This window comes from Diorhabda carinulata, chromosome X (assembly GCF_026250575.1).
Source record: "Diorhabda carinulata isolate Delta chromosome X, icDioCari1.1, whole genome shotgun sequence".
In the NCBI taxonomy this organism is placed as follows: domain Eukaryota; kingdom Metazoa; phylum Arthropoda; class Insecta; order Coleoptera; family Chrysomelidae; genus Diorhabda; species Diorhabda carinulata.
Genome location: NC_079472.1, coordinates 10,893,743 through 10,911,028, shown reverse-complemented (window position 1 = coordinate 10,911,028; position 17,286 = coordinate 10,893,743). Strand labels below are relative to the sequence as shown.

At 32.4% G+C, this 17,286-nt stretch overlaps 2 protein-coding genes across 5 annotated transcripts in view; one reads left to right on the top strand and one right to left on the bottom strand.

Annotated features, from left to right (window-relative positions):
- LOC130901128 (voltage-dependent calcium channel gamma-5 subunit) overlaps window positions 1–12,416 on the top strand; it is an 87,050-nt gene extending 74,634 nt beyond the window's left edge. For both annotated transcript variants that reach the window (XM_057812233.1, XM_057812234.1), the window contains exons 3-5: window positions 10,393–10,485; window positions 10,772–10,912; window positions 11,569–12,416. In XM_057812233.1, the coding sequence (XP_057668216.1) occupies window positions 10,393–10,485; window positions 10,772–10,912; window positions 11,569–12,296 (962 nt within the window). In that variant the 3' untranslated portion in view covers window positions 12,297–12,416. The remainder of the gene's footprint in view (window positions 1–10,392; window positions 10,486–10,771; window positions 10,913–11,568) is intronic.
- Window positions 12,417–14,194: 1,778 nt separating this feature from the next.
- The window catches only part of LOC130901344 (calcium-activated chloride channel regulator 1-like), a 78,740-nt gene continuing 75,648 nt past the window's right edge, over window positions 14,195–17,286 (bottom strand). For all 3 annotated transcript variants that reach the window (XM_057812654.1, XM_057812653.1, XM_057812652.1), the window contains exons 3-4: window positions 16,661–17,087; window positions 14,195–16,600 (exon numbers count right to left, since the gene is read on the bottom strand). In XM_057812654.1, the coding sequence (XP_057668637.1) occupies window positions 15,315–16,600; window positions 16,661–17,087 (1,713 nt within the window). In that variant the 3' untranslated portion in view covers window positions 14,195–15,314. The remainder of the gene's footprint in view (window positions 16,601–16,660; window positions 17,088–17,286) is intronic.

Below are 17,286 nucleotides of genomic sequence, written 5' to 3'. Positions count from 1 at the left end.
AACTAGTTTTTTTTTTAAAAATCATCATCACTTCCTATTTGAATAAAAGATGTAATTTTTTTTCTACCACTTTGTACGACATAAATTCATACATTCCACTTGGTATAAGTCGTTTAAGAAACCCCCAGGCAAATCGCGGTCCAGGTGGCTCATGAACAAAGATCCCAGCAAGCTTATTGTCCTCAACAAAGCCCCCTGGATTTTGTTTCCTGTATATTGTAGAGCATACCGTCCCTATTTCAAACCCGCCTCTTAACGACCCCGAATATTTAGTTTTCTTCATAACTAGTATAAATAAGACATTATTATTAATATTTCGACATTCTATATATTTCGATATTGATATTACTATCAACATCCTTTAATTAATGTTTTTTTTAATTCTGATAACGTTATACTTGATAAAATGTAACTAAAAGTTTAATAAATTAACAGTTTGTCAAATTTTCGCGATGTCTAAAACAGAAATAGCGACAGAATTAAACAAATTAGATAAATCAGAGCTAATACACATCATATTAAAAGGTAAGATACCAATGGGTGTCGAATTAACCGACGTTTCGACAGATTTTATAAACTCTAGAAAGACCATTGATAAAAGAACGTCGAATTTGAGTGACGACATCAGATTTCTGTTGATTAATTGCGAATTAACCGTCGCCAAATGCGAATTGAAATCTAATAAATTGGTTATAGCTGAAATGGAAAAATCAGCTAAGCATCAAGAATATATAATCAAATTATTAAAAGATGCTCTAAAAAATACGAGGATCGATAATAAAGAAACTAGAAATATAGAAAACGAAGTGGAAGTAATAGAAGAAATACCAGAGAAACCTGAAAGGAAAAAGTACAATAAAAATAAAGAAAAAAATACGAAATGTAATAAAAGTGGATTTTTGAATAATTTTTCTGGTAAAATAAGAAGCAATAAAACGAATAAAATTGAAGGAAAATAATGTGTATGTATCATTATTATATATAAATTTATATCAATTTCTGAGTAAAACTTTTTATTTTTTATTTTAATTAAATAAATTAATAAACTTTTCGAACAACACTGTACGTTATGAAATTCGACATGGATGTAGTAAATTTCTCAAAATTCAAAAGTTATGTTGTGTCGATGTGTGCCTTTAATTGGGGGGTGAATGCCACGTCCTCTCGGGGGTTGGAAATTAATAAATAAGTTCAGAGATGAATTAATAATTCGATTTAAAGAAAAATATTTTCTACACATAATTTTTTTAGTTAACGTGCTGAAAACCGCTTCTTCATATGTAGAAAAACGTTGACCTCGCAATTTATTTTTTGATCTGCGGGAATAAGAAATCACTGAGTGCCAAATAAGGACTATACGGCGGTTGACCCTTCAATTTGATGTTTTGACTGTTCAAAAACGTTTTCCTTTGAACTGATGTGTGACAACTCATATTGTTATAATGGAAAATGATTCTTCTTCTGCGATTGGTTGTTGCTCTAATCTTTAGACGTCTTTTGAAACACTGGGATTGAATATTTTCATCATCACTTTGCGCCATCGACACCAGATTCTTTTTACCGATTGTCAAATTATGAGGTATCCAATCTTTTCGACAGCCAAATGTCAAATTACGATCTTGCAATATCAGCCGAAAGTCATCGCACGAAAATTTTTGACCAAGATAAATCTGTAAACAATTCAACTAGCACTCGTATGACAATACGTTCTGAGTACGTTCACCATTAAAAATGTCAAACTTCATGATGGAAATGTCAGATTTGACAGATTCGCATCAGTGTTGCTCTATCTCAAAACTTAATTAGCAACCCTCGTGTCGAAAAACTATGCACTTTTCGAAAAAAATGATTAAGGACTTAGTTGAATTATATAAATTAATGAAGAGTTTGGTTTTTTACAAATTTTTATAGATGCAATATTTACCAAGCTATATCTCATAAAAGAAAAATTTAATTTTGGGAATTTGAAACATTTCAAGATTTCAATAATTTTCAATCTTCAAAATAAACTGTAAAAATCCTTTTTCAACATAAAAATTAAGGATAGTTTCGACATCTAAACAGGATCATTATATAAACACCCTTAATTAGAAATTTTTACCGTTTTTGACTGGACTATATTTAATATTTTTATACATATATTAACAAATGAATACTGAACGTCATCTATTGGTTAGTAAATATACTAATTTCTTTTGTTTAGAACGTACTTGTTAAGACGTTAAAAATTAGGTTAGAAAATTATTTTCACCTCGTTAGGCAAGTATTTGTCTATGAATCATTTCACATCTGTTAGATGACTAGTTTCCATGGTTGCCATGTTTCATTAATTATCTCGTAATAACTGAAATTCTAAACTTTATTAAAATAGTTTCTAATTAGTTGATAATAATACATTAGTAGCGGTACGAATAGTATACAGGACGTCACATTATCACATCATTCATTTTGGTATGGATTAATATAGAAAATAAGGATTTTGGTTAAAAATTTTTATTTTTGCATGTAATCTGAACTAAAATACAAGCGGGCTTATACTTTCTATGGTGTTTCAATTGTTTGAAGAAACGTAAAAAACGAATAAGCAGTTTTTATCATCTAAAAGAAATATATAACAATTAAATATGGAATTTTTTTATTGCTTCTGTATAATGTCACTTACTGATACTATAGTTTGTCGGTTAATATCCAAAAAACCCATGGCAGAAAGACATACCATATTTTGGCTTTTGAATATCATGAAACTTAACGATTTTCGAATTGGTACGATGTTTGGTAAGTACCACTGGCAATGATAAAACGCAGAATTTGCAACTTCTTGTGCCTGGAAATAAGTCAAAAAAAGTTTAATGATTGTTTTGTACCAGTAATAGTTTTTTTTTAATATAATTTTCTTTATACGTACAAGATATAAGATATTATTCTTTGGTATTCAATTATGAGTAAGGACAGTAAAATAAGTTTTGTGTGTGCCTAAAAAATTTGCTACTCCTGCCTAAAATCGATATCAGAATAATTTATACATTGAAAAATACATGTAGATAGAGCAAAATTTGTTTTTTTAACCTTATTTTGCATTCAAATCCGCTTGAAATTGTTTGAGAAACTATTCATGTCTAGAAAAATATACTCTAATTATGTCTTGTTTCAATAAAAAACTTTTTTTGCCTGAAAAAACAGTATTAAAAAAACACTAATAATTGAGGCATCCACATCGAGCTTAAAAACGTATAGTTTGTCATTCATGTATAAAAGGTACAGCAGAATAAAACTTTGTGCTTAAAAAATTTTGTGTTCGTGCCTAAAAAACGAAACACGAGACGCGCAACTTCGCCCAATTTTTGTTTTATAATATTATTAGTAGTATTGCATCAGATAATTCTTAAAAATAATACATATTCTTGTTTTTGCCTGAAAAAACAGTAATAAAAAAACCAAAAATAAGTTATTTCTTGTGCCTAAAGAAACACTCATTCTTGAGGTGTTCACTTTGAGCTTAAAAACGTATAGTTTGTCATTTATGTATAAAAGGTAGAATAAAACTTTGTGCTTAAAAAATTTAATGTTCGAGCCTAAAAAACGAAATGTAAGGCGCATAATGTCGCCTACTTTTTGTCTTATAAAATTATTAGTAGCATTACATCGAAAAATTATGTCTTGTGCCTTAAAATGAACACTGTTTTCCATTTTGCCTGAAAAAACAATAACATGGAGACTGAAAATATGATACAATTTGTGACTAAATACAAAAAGCAGCCTGGGAATTCACAAACATCATGTTTGTATGAAAACTACAATAACGTAAATTTTTGAGCCTAAAAAGTATATTATGTGTGCCTAAAAAACGAACTATAAGACTAACTCTACCATATTGTGTCGTTTGCCTGAAAGAGTAATATAAAAACTACAAATTTGTGTAACTTGTGCCTAAAAAAAAAACTAACAACTTAAAGGAATTTATTAAGAGGTATAATTTGTTATGTTTGCTTAAAAACTACAGTAAAATAAATTTTTGTGCCTTAAAAATTGATGGTGTCGAGTCTATACATAAACTAATGTCTAAAAAAAACAATATAAACGCTTTAGTTTCTTATCTACTTCTTTTAAACTAAATATAATACAAATAAGTTTTTCTATTGAAGATATACAGGGTGTAGTAAAAGAATCTAATTTTCTGATATTTTTATTTATTTTACGTACCTCGTCTATCAATTTTTGGGCAGGTGCGCCGTACAACAATAAAAATTCCGAAATGAATGCCATAACCATCGTACAACATCTGATTATGTCTACTATCGTATTATTTCTGAAATTGATAATCGAATATGTTGTAGTTTTGATGAAGTATTATGAAAATTGTGAATACTTACGGTTGCGATAAAACATACATGTTCATACAAAGTAATGCTGTGATTATAGATATAAGCATTGCGAAAAGGTAAGAGAAAATCCCGTCCAGGTGTCGAACGTACCTAAAAGAAATAGTAAGATTTCGACGAAATTGCATTTTGTTTTTGAATCTGAACTTTGATTAAATTTTTGGCGCCCAAAGTAGATTTAACAAAGACATTTGAGGATTAAGATGTGTTTCAATATTTGGTTGTGGGATCATGAGATAAAAGTACGAAATTTTTTCTAAAATCTAGAATTTCCCGGAAATATATATCACCAAAATGTTTATTATTCCAATTGCCTAAAAAAAACATCAAAGTTTTTTAATTTTTTGTATGCTATTTTGTGCCTAAAAACTAGGATCATTACATGTTAAATATACCTAAAAATTACATTATAATTAATCCAAGCTACAAGCAATTCCATTTCCAATGGTGACTAAAAATACACTATTCATTGTATTTGCCAGGAAATGGTATGCAAAACTTATAATTCGTGCCTAAAAAATACAAAATTTTCTTCTTTCCGTATAATGTTTTATTTCTAAAAAGCTATAAGCCATTGCATTTCCGTTTGTGCCTAAAAATACACTACTCATTGTGTTTGCCAGAAAATGGTACGTAAAATTTATAATTTGTGCCTAGAAAATACAAAATTTTCTTCTTTCCGTATAATGTTTTATTTCTAAAAAGCTATAAATCATTGCATTTCCGTTTGTGCCTAAAAATACACTACTCATTGTGTTTGCCAGAAAATGGTACGTAAAATTTATAATTTGTGCCTAAAAAATACAAAAATTTCTTCTTTCCGTATAATGTTTTATTTCTAAAAAGCTATAAGCCATTGCATTTCCGTTTGTGCCTAAAAATACACTACTGATTGTATTTGCCAGGAAATGGTATGCAAAACTTATAATTCGTGCCTAAAAAATACAAAATTTTCTTCTTTCCGTATAATGTTTTATTTCTAAAAAGCTATAAGCCATTGCATTTCCGTTTGTGCCTAAAAATACACTACTCATTGTGTTTGCCAGAAAATGGTACGTAAAATTTATAATTCGTGCCTAAAAAATACAAAATTTTCTTCTTTCCGTATAATGTTTTATTTCTAAAAAGCTATAAGCCATTGCATTTCCGTTTGTGCCTAAAAATACACTACTCATTGTGTTTGCCAGAAAATGGTACGTAAAATTTATAATTTGTGCCTAAAAAATACAAAATTTTCTTCTTTCCGTATAATGTTTTATTTCTAAAAAGCTATAAATCATTGCATTTCCGTTTGTGCCTAAAAATACACTACTCATTGTGTTTGCCAGAAAATGGTACGTAAAATTTATAATTTGTGCCTAAAAAATACAAAAATTTCTTCTTTCCGTATAATGTTTTATTTCTAAAAAGCTATAAGCCATTGCATTTCCGTTTGTGCCTAAAAATACACTACTCATTGTGTTTGCCAGAAAATGGTACGTAAAATTTATAATTTGTGCCTAGAAAATACAAAATTTTCTTCTTTCCGTATAATGTTTTATTTCTAAAAAGCTATAAGCCATTGCATTTCCGTTTGTGCCTAAAAATACACTACTCATTGTGTTTGCCAGAAAATGGTACGTAAAATTTATAATTTGTGCCTAAAAAATACAAAAATTTCTTCTTTCCGTATAATGTTTTATTTCTAAAAAGCTATAAGCCATTGCATTTCCGTTTGTGCCTAAAAATACACTACTGATTGTATTTGCCAGGAAATGGTATGCAAAACTTATAATTCGTGCCTAAAAAATACAAAATTTTCTTCTTTCCGTATAATGTTTTATTTCTAAAAAGCTATAAGCCATTGCATTTCCGTTTGTGCCTAAAAATACACTACTCATTGTGTTTGCCAGAAAATGGTACGTAAAATTTATAATTTGTGCCTAGAAAATACAAAATTTTCTTCTTTCCGTATAATGTTTTATTTCTAAAAAGCTATAAGCCATTCCATTTCCGTTTGTGCCTAAAAATACACTACTCATTGTGTTTGCCAGAAAATGGTACGTAAAATTTATAATTTGTGCCTAAAAAATACATAATTTATAATTTTAAGCTGCTAAAAATAGACATGACACTTGAAATTTATTATTTTTGCTTTAGAAAATTGAGGATTTTTTTTGTATGCCATTTTATGCCTATAAAGTTAAAATTAATCCTACCCACATTAGTATCTTGAAAAAATTATTTTATTTGCCACGTAAAAGTTTAGACTTAAAAAAATTTACAATTTTTCACTTTATGTACTTCATTTTATGCCTTAAAAATTCCAATAGAATCTTATTCTTCCTTTTAATTGAATCTTGATACAAAATTTGTTAGTTCTCGCCCAAAAATAACAAAATTCAATACTGCTATTTTTTTTATTAAAAATTTTATCTCAATTTTGGCCTGAAAATCTTAATTTTTACCTAAAAATCATTCCAAATATAACCGAAATTCCAACCGTTGAATAAATTTAAGTATTGCGACAAAATTTTTAGATTTCTGTCAATAAAAATCCATTGGTTTGGGCGCCGAAAATATTATATATACACTTACGTAATTAAATGATCATGATATTCAATATTCTCTCTTATTTCTTTAACACAATATTCATATTCTTTAGATTTAAGATCTAATTGTTTCATTTTAGCATTCAAATTACTGAACTGTCCGGCTCCGATCACTATAGTGATGCTGATAAATAAATTAACGCCAATCACCATAGACATAGTTACAATAGTCACGTAAAATTCTAAGAAATACGATATAATGAAAGGAAGTTGCTCCATTCGATAATAATAATAAATACTAGTGCCTTTCACCAGAAGCGGTTTGATAATAAACAAACAAGTACTACACGAAATGTATATCAAAAAAATTTTCTCCTTACGACGTAAATCCTTCAACAATCTCGAATTTTCGCTTCCGATCGGATCGTTTTTCCAAAATCCTTCTACGTCTTCAAACAACTGAATTATTTCGTCTCTTTTACTTATAAGTACGAAAAATTTAACCCAAATCTACAATAAATATTCTATCGTATCATCAGCGTACACAGGGTGTTTCAAAAAGATTTTCGGAACGCCATCCGTATTCAAGAAAACCTTTTTCTTGAAACACCGCGTATAAAGAAGTTTTTAAAACTAACCTGACAGAAAACTCCCACCGATTCCACAGTAACCAATTCACCGTTTAAAAATAATTCCAGAAGGATAAGTACGGTAAGATAAAAAGTGAGTAAAGCGTTGAAAGCTATCAAGGGTTTCACGTAACCCTTCAGAGGATTCATTCCGACGAATCTCCACAATATCAAGACGTTTCGGAATTCTTTTTCGTACGAATTTATTTGGATACGTTCGGTGTTTTTGAACGACATCGTAGTTGTGTAGCAAATTGGTCAATTTCGGTAAAAAGGAAATATGATTGCGCAAATATTGATGAAATTATAAAAAAACTATCATTATCATAATTTCTTTGTCTGGTAATATCTTAATGATAATGTAGCTCTACTAGGTTCAATAATTATTAATGAGGCCGTTCTTAATGTAAACCTGGAACGTTTTATATATTTGTTTTTGCTATTAAGCTGACCCTACTGGTCTATTTCGTCCCTTGATCTTTCTCTTTTATCTTATCCACTTTCTCCACATTTCTCTATGTGCTTTAGTTTCTTGAAATAAGTTGGAGTTCATAGTTCATAGGTGTGGACGGCCGTTGAGCACATATGCCTTTAGATAGGCCCGTCGTACCTCAATTGACGTTACCAGAAGCCGATGTCCTTTGAGAAGCCGATCAGGCGGTTTGGCTTGAACCCTTTGATGTCGTTAGGTAGGTTGTGTGGATCCGGATCATCCGTGATGCCCGTGGCGAAAAGGTGACGTCTTAGATGGCAGTATCTGGTTAGAAGTTCACTAGTCTGATTTCGCGCCTATTTAGATGGAACAGTTGTTTGGTGGAGCCAGTCTTGCGAGAAGACTGTTGAGAGACGTGATTACAGCGCTTTTGGCCACCCCAAGAATGGGTTCTGGGTGGGCTCGCCGATCCCAGTCTGGCGAGAGAGTCCGTTTCGTCGTTGCCTTTGTTGCCCGAGTGACGGGGCATCCAAAAGAGCTGGATGTTGCAGCTATAACTCACCAAATTTTGTAGAACCCTCTTACACTCCAGTACAGATCGAAATTACTGTGTTCCTGTGAAAAAAGATTCGATAATTTTGGGGTTTCCCCCGCAGGAACCTGCGCCGGCAAAGCCATTCCTCCTATAACCGTCTGTGCACCAAGTGGCTCCATTATTCAATATAGCGGCCTTGGAATCACCAATCTACATGGTTGCAAGGTGTGCAAGGGATGAAAACCACCCCTTATCGAAAAATACAAATATTATAGTATTTCCTACTTTTTTTCAATTCAAAAGTTTTTCGTTTATGCAGCATAAATATATTAACATATTGTATAATAAAAAATTTATATGTTTTGAAGCACCAACCCTCTAAAATCTTTAAAAACTACCCTTCTGATGAAAATAGTATAAGAAAAAATCTTTTAACGATTTAAAACATTGTAATTTCATTTTTACTGTCAAAAATTCAAATAAATCGGTGCTGCATTAAAGAAATGCTTGAATACCTGGCCTAATCGAAATTTTTGGGTTCATTTACTTGTGACTTGCTTCCAGATTTTTGCATGGCCAATTGATCCAGCCCGCAGTTCTTTGTGGATGTTCAGCCTGTAGGCTGTTCTCGTGGCTTCGATTTGTATTGCAAGATCCAGGTGTGGAAGGTCTAGTAAGACTTTAAGAGCCCTAGTTAGGGCCGTACGCATCGATCCTGTGTTACTGAGGCACGCAAGACGTTGGACACTGTCCAGTCGCGTTTTTGTTTTCGCTTTCTCCGTGCAGGGCCCCAAATTAAGTTGGAGATTGTTGTGGATAATGAATCCCGCCTTTCGCCACCTTAAATTTGATCATACATGTCTATCTAGCATACTGAACACACTGTTTACACCGAAACTCACAATTTTACTGCCTGACGGGCGTTTCAATAACCCATTTATCATCTTCAGAGACTGAAGGTAAACGTTTACTTTCTCTGTTATCTTTTCAGTCTTGGTTATCGAAACTCGCGTCAGTCAGTGTAACTATGAGTGTTGGTGTAGCGGTTGTGTAAATAGTTTGTTCAGTATGGTCTATCTAGCCACCGATTTCGATACCTTTCACTATTTTTACAAATTATTTGCTGTTTATTACCTCATTTTGCTAGTTCTTCCTTTTTTTTCTACTTTCTCCACCTTTCTGTCTTTCTCTGTCCTACAATTTGGTGTTTGGCCGTCCAAAGTTGGTGAGGATAGTGTATAATAGTTTTGTTGTTTACCACCTTCGTAAAAATGAAAAATACGATTTGATAAAATAAAATTTTCTTTAAATTCCACTATATTAACAAAACTTTATATTTCAAAAGGTTGTGGATGTAGTTAACCGGAAGTACAAGTCGTAAATTCGGAACGATTTCCGTTCGATTTCGATATCAGGAAAGGAATCATTTATTTCCTCTAGGATAAAAGTAAAGGACTTTCGGGATACTCAACCTTTTCCAGTCCCGAAACGAATTCCCCCATTTCATTTAACACCTTTATTTATACGTACAGATCAGAAAATTAGTTAATTCAACGTTCATCCTGTATAATAAACAATTTTAAAAAGTAATTTTACAACGGGGTGCGTCATGATTGAATTTATCTATCTTGGCAGTTTGCCCTTATACAAATAAATAAAAAAGTGGTTCGATTCTGGGGAAGTTTGTTATATTGTTTTTGAAATATCTCTCGAGGAATTTTTCGCGTGTTGTTTTGGTCTTTTTTCCTTAAGCAGATAAATGAAATTTGGTTCACCATATACTAGAAATGTCTTTATAAGTCGAAACAATCGATAATTTTCCTATTACGAGTAATCAAACTCGTACAAAATTTATTTAATAATTAACGTTTTTTATTTGTTACAGCTGGAGAAACTTTATATCAATGTAGCATGATTGAATATTTTTCCGAGGAAGTTTACAGTCCAGATCCCAACGATTCATCTTTAGCAATACCTTGTAAGTACTATTCTGTCAAAAAATACGAATGGCAACCTCAATTCTGACCTTAAACGCTATTTAGATTCGAAAACATTCCTTAAATATGTAATAAAAAACATAACGATTTTTTACTTCTGGTATCCACCCCGTATTACTTATATATTCAAGTTGAATTTTCTTTCTCTCTCAGATACTCAATGTATATCTTTTTTTTCTCTCTCTATGTTATAGATATCATATATTGTTACGATGTTGCCAATAACAAATTTTTTTAGCCAATTTCTATGATGAATTTTCGTTTCAGACACCGTTACGAAATCCATCTTGTTCATACTTCTGGGCAGCGTATTCGTTTTGGTCGGTTACGTTTTTTGTTTGTTGGGACAATTTTTATGTAACCGTTCAAGATTTTCGTTAATAGCTGGTGTCATCTTCATACAAACAGGTAACTTCTTTCCAACAATTTTAGATACGAAATAATTTTTTTTTCTAACGGTATTTCTTAATTAATGGTTGAATTGAAGATGAAAATTTCATTTCTAAAATCATTAAAACAAGGTTTTGAAAAATAAATTAATTTTTATCACGACATCTCTACTTTAATTGCCGACCCAAACAATGTTGAGATAAAAAATATTAGTAGCCATTATTTTTTCTAGCAAAACCGTACTTCAATTTTTGTGAAGATTTTAATTTAATTTTGTGTAAATATTCGATTTTTTATTCAATTTTTCAAATTTTCATTTATGGGAATTACTATTCATGCCATCTATAGGCGAAGATGTATACTAAAATGTAGAAGTCGCCATTTTCATTCCAATAACATAGACATCTATCAATGATGTACTGAAACTATAAATTAGTAGCCATTTACAATCCATTATAAATGTCAGCGACATCTATGTCGAAAGTTATTAAACATACGTAGATATCTTGTAACAGATCACTGAATTTAAGTTATATAATCTATGATATTCCACCAAAAAAAAATTGTTGGAATGAAAATTCATTTGATTTCTTCAAATTGAATTCGAATATTTATAGGTTCGAATAATTTACGTTATCGCAAAGTGGTAGAATTTTTATATTTGAATATTGTAGGTCTAGCTATGCTTTGTGGTTTAATAATGTACATAGCAGTATTCAAAACCGAAGTAGGCAGTAAATTACGTCCACAATCCCAACTCCAACCAGCGTCTTTCGATTACCGTTACGGCTATTCCTTCATTATATACGTTACGGGGGTAGTTTGTACTAAAATCACCGGGGTAATGGCAGTGTTGTTGTTCATCAATCGAAGCCAATACGAATGGAAAAAAAAGAGACTGATAGAAGAACCAATAATAGACAACTATAATGAGAGAAGAATTATACGTCATACGTTACATCCTTGTAAATTACATCCCGAAGCGTACGTAAATTCTAACAGTGCTATAGTGTACTCCCCGTATATACAACGTGAATTACCCTATTCGAATACAATCCCTTGTAGTCTTCACCCTAGGAGATCGCAGTCTAATTCTCTTAAAGACGTTTCGTACTTTCCGGATATGTTCGCTCCCTCGACTATATCGTACAATTTCCCGCGTCATTTAAGTACGGACCATATAAATAATTTGAGCGGTTTCCCGCGAGATGCCACCACGAATACCATTAGTACTACGGCGGATATCGATTACGCTACCGATGAATATTCGCCGACGATGCACGAACACGAATTCGCGCGATTCGATCTCGAGCGTTCGATGAATATCCGGGCGCCTAGTGTATCGAGCTTAAAAAGTCAAAATTATCAAACGGATACTTTGAGAAGAACTACTCCCGTTTAATTGAATTTGTTGTTACGTAAATGGACATAGTGGTGCCAAGAACTGTTATTATATTTGTTCGTATGATATTTATATAGAAATTTGAACCTTGAATTCGTTGTCAATAAAAATTTACTGTATCATGTTCGTTTTAATTACCTTTTCTTTGATTTATATATGTTGTATATGGACATTTATTGAACACTTGTAAAAAAAAGTAAGTAGAATATCCAATTGTCGCCATTTTTAATCCAACATGGAACAGTGACGTCTATATATTGATATCATCTTTAGTACAATTAATGATATAGTTTCGACACTCTGTTACAGAGGGAGAACTTATTATTATTCAAATACTCCTCATCCAATAATACATTCTATTTTTAATATAGACTGCGCCATCTTTTCTATAATACCCACACTACCACCACTTGAACTACTATACAGTATACAGAAAGAAATTGTTCGAATTTGAGAAGTAGTTTGGACACTCAGGCATAGAGGGCGCACTGAGTGTTATTTAATAGTCTCCCATTGTTATATTCTATTTTTCAATACACATTGCGCTATCTGAAAATGATCATACCACACATATATGTCTATTGTATAGAGTGAGAAATTGGTAGAATTTATGTTGTAGTTAGGAGTTTATGCAAAGAGGACACACCAAGTATTATTCTTATAGTCCTCCATTGTTTTATTCTATCATCTAGTGCACACTGCGCCATCTCTTTGATAATACACACACTACACATATATATCCACTATACAGTGAAAAGTTGGTAGAGCTTAAGATGTAGTTTCAAAACTGTAGCACAGAGGTCGCACCTAGTTTTACTCTAATAGTCCATTTTTAAATTCTATTTTTAAAAAATAAACTGCGACTCTGTTGTATAATGTCCGCACTACACCAGTATAACTACGATACAGTGAGATATTATTATAATTTGAGATGTAGTTGGGACACTCTTGCATAGAGAACGCACCCTGTTCTACTTGTGCAGTCCTCCATTGTTATATTCTATTTTTTAATACACATCTCGCCATCTGTTTTATAATACCCACAGTACACGAATATGACCACCAAACAGTGAGAATTTGCTACATTTTTGACGTAGTTTAGCCCCTCTGGCAAAGAGGGCGCACAAAGTCTTACTTTGTTGTATACTTTTTTTAATCACACTGTACCATCTGTTCCACAATATCCACATTACACCTATGTATCTAATATACATTGGGAAATTGATAGAATTTATGATGAAGTTAGGATTTTCTTGCAAAGAGTGCGAACCAAGTATCTTTCTAATATTCCTCCATTGTTTTATTCCATTTTCTAGTACACACTGCGCCATCTTTTCGATAATGTATACACTACACTCAGTATCCTCAATTCAGTGAAAAATTGGTGGAGCTTAAAATCTAGTTTTAAAGCTTTAGCACAGAGGACGCACATTGTTTTACTCCAATAGTCTACCATTGTTTTGTTTTATTCTTTAAAAACATACTGCGCCGTCTTTTGTATAATACCCACACTATACCAATGTAACTTCTATAGAGTGAGAAATTAGAGATGTAGTTTGGACACTCTAGCATAGAGGACGCACCTTGTTCTACTCGAGTATTCTCCTTTGTTATATTATTCTGTTCTTTAATATCTACACTATACCAATGTACGTACTATGCAATGAGAAATTGCTATAATTTATGATTTAATTAGGACATTCTGGCGAGGAGGGCGCATAAAGTATTATTGTGATAGTCCTGTACATATTAATGTATGGTTTGTAACATTTTGTAATATAAATAATTAGATGAAATATCGCTGCGACATCTTCGAGTAAATAATCGAAGAATGTCTAAAGGGCTAGTTTAAATCCTCAATTACATTGAATAAGGTAAGTTTTAAATAATAGAACAAGTTTATACAAGACACATTCTATATTTCACATAGATATATACAAAAGAAACGTTACTAATAAAATTTGTACATTTATATATTTACATCTAAATTAACAGCATATAATTAAGTAGAATGTCAAAATTCGAAATTTCATTCATGGATTGTGCGAGATCAGTCTTAATTTACAAATAATATTGTACTGCTTATATTTGATAAGATTACAAATACTAAAATCTACGTACTGGCTCCAATACAGGCAAATAATTTGACTAGTAGTAATTTATTTACAATTTTCAAAAAAAATTATGAACCCTTCATATCCCCACGTCGGGAAAGAGGAAAACTAGTCATTCCAGAAAATACAATTATTCGATATATGTTACATTTTATCAACAGAACAATGTTTTTGACATATGTCACTTTAAAATCAAATAAATATATTTTAAACGTCGATAAAGAGAGAAATTATACAATTTGTCGATATATGTCACTTTCTATTTACATAATAAGGGTTGAAACGTCGGTAAGAAAGAAAACTAGAAATGAATGTAAACATTCACGTTATTTGTCATTTTTATATACAAATTAATGTTTTAAAAGTCGATAAGAAAGAAAATTAGATATGTCAACAAAGGCATATGTTATTTTTCATTCAAAATAATTCCAGAGCCGGTAAGGCAGAGAACTACAAATTTAGCCATTTGTGTATTTATCAATTAATTCATTATATGTTGATAAGGAATGAAACTAGTTAGTTTATCGGTAAAATTATCTGTCACACAAACGTCAGTAAAATAAAGAACTAGTCACATTAGCACACAAATATCTCGACATTTGTCACATTTCATTAACAGAATATTTTAATCGTCGATAAGGTAGAAATCTGAGCATTTTATCGATAAAATTATCTGCCATATGTCATATCGTGTCAAGAGTCGGTAAAAAGTAGAATTAGTCACTCTATCACCAAAATTTATCGACATACGTCACTTTTCATTAATAAAATATCGTTTTAAAGGTCGATAAAGTAGAAACCTAGTCATTTCACTTGACGTAAGTCAATTTTTGTCCAATCCCATTCACATTATTTACATTCTATTTACACTTTGATAAGTCCTCACTCGAACAATAACTTCTCGTTACACCATCGTAACGTTCCTCCTCTTCTTCTCACCGGAATTAACCGAACTAACAGAACCCTGTAGACTTTGATTAAAAGGTTCTCTTCGATGCATCGACGCGTAAATCGGATGCGGTTGCACTTCGTACACGTCATAATTAAATCTATTATCGCCGCCGAATAGCGGTAGAGGAGGTACCGGCGGCGGTATCAATCCTTGTTCGCCATTCAACATCATCTCCTGGTGTTGTTCGTGATTATCCATCGGACTACGTCTCCTTTCGTGTTCGTGCAACAATTGCGACGCCGTCCAAGAATTAAAAGGACTCAAAATCTGTTGGTTCCTCGATATTATACTGACCCCCTCGTAATTAGCGTCGCGTTGTTGTTGATGTTGTTTTAATTCTTCGATTAATTGATGTTCTTGTTGATTTACGAGGGAATAACGTTTTTTCGTATCGTCCTCGTAGGCGTAATTATTGATCGGTACGCCGATTTGATGCGGGTCCGGTATATCGTTACCGATATAACTTTGAGTCGAATGATTCGAATTATTTTGCGGTATTATCGTTATATTCGAATTTATGTTTTCTTTTTTTATCGTTTTTTTGTTATCTCTATTTCTTTTTTTCATTACGCAGCAATAGCAATAGGTAATTAATAGGACGACGAGTAGTACGAGTCCTATTACCACCGGTAGGATAAGTTCTAATCCTATTGACATATTTTCGATGTTCGGTCCTGCGGTATCGATTTCCGGTGCGTTGTTCGGCCATATTGAATGTTCGTTAGTTGAATACGGGGGTGGTACGGTAGGTGGTGGTGGCGGGGACGGTATAAACACCCTAACCCAATTCGATATCGGTCCCGATATATCGTTGGTAGTTTTCGAATACGATTTAACCGCGAAATATAAAGTTTGATCCAATAGATTTTTTTTGTTATTAAAATCCAAAGTGAATGTAGTTTCTGATCCTGCCGATAGAGGGAAAGGTTGTCCTTGATCCCATAATATACCGACGGTTTCGTATCTATCTATGATATCCGTAACAGATTTGGCGTATTTGATCTCGTAATGCGAAACCGAATCCCCTCCCATGTCAGGTGACGTCCAAGATAAACGAACTTTCAATTCGTCCGGTATTATTTGAAGTTTTAAATCGCCGATTCGTCCGGCTGGTACCTGACCGGCTACGGTTACGTCTTCTGCGGTTGCTACCATCGAAGTTTTCGAAATAAAACGTTGAAAAGGAGCTAACGGTACGACTCCGTTCGATATCACCGACGTACCGCAACAAGAATCAGCTAAAACATAAAAAAAACTATTAAAAAAATATTCTAAAACCTAAAGAAATATAAACTTACCATTAATTTTCGAAGAACTAGACCAAGTATAAGCCGTATTACCATTATCGGTAGCCATAACTTCAAAATTGTATAAACCAGGTCCCCATTCGGCGGCGCTGAAGTATTTCGTGTATATACCGTCGCCTTTGGTGATATCAGGATCTCCGGAACCGGTGTCTAATAATTCTATTTTAGTTCTTAGAGGTAATGAGCCGTTGACGCCCGGTTTCGTTATGGTTACTTCGACTTTTGCGCTTAGAATTGGGGAATCACCGTATTTCAGTTCGGCTAATAGTAGGAGAGGTCCGTGCGGTACGTTGCGGTGCGTTCTGAATTTAACCGTTACTACGGGAGCGAATATGGATTTGGGCGTCGCCGTTACTTGGATAAAATGTGGTTGAGGATTTCCCGGGTACGGTTCGACTATATAAGTCCATGTACCTGTCTGTAAAAATGATTATATTTATAACTAAAATTAATTTTATACTAATAAATCATAAATTCACGGTACGTTCTTTATAAAAATGAAGTAAAAAAGACTTTAATGATACGCCATCTGTACGTGAACTAGTAAACTATTAATATCTATAAGAAACATTTTTAACGGCCATTGTTCGTCCATTTATAAAGTTAGTTGTCAGTGT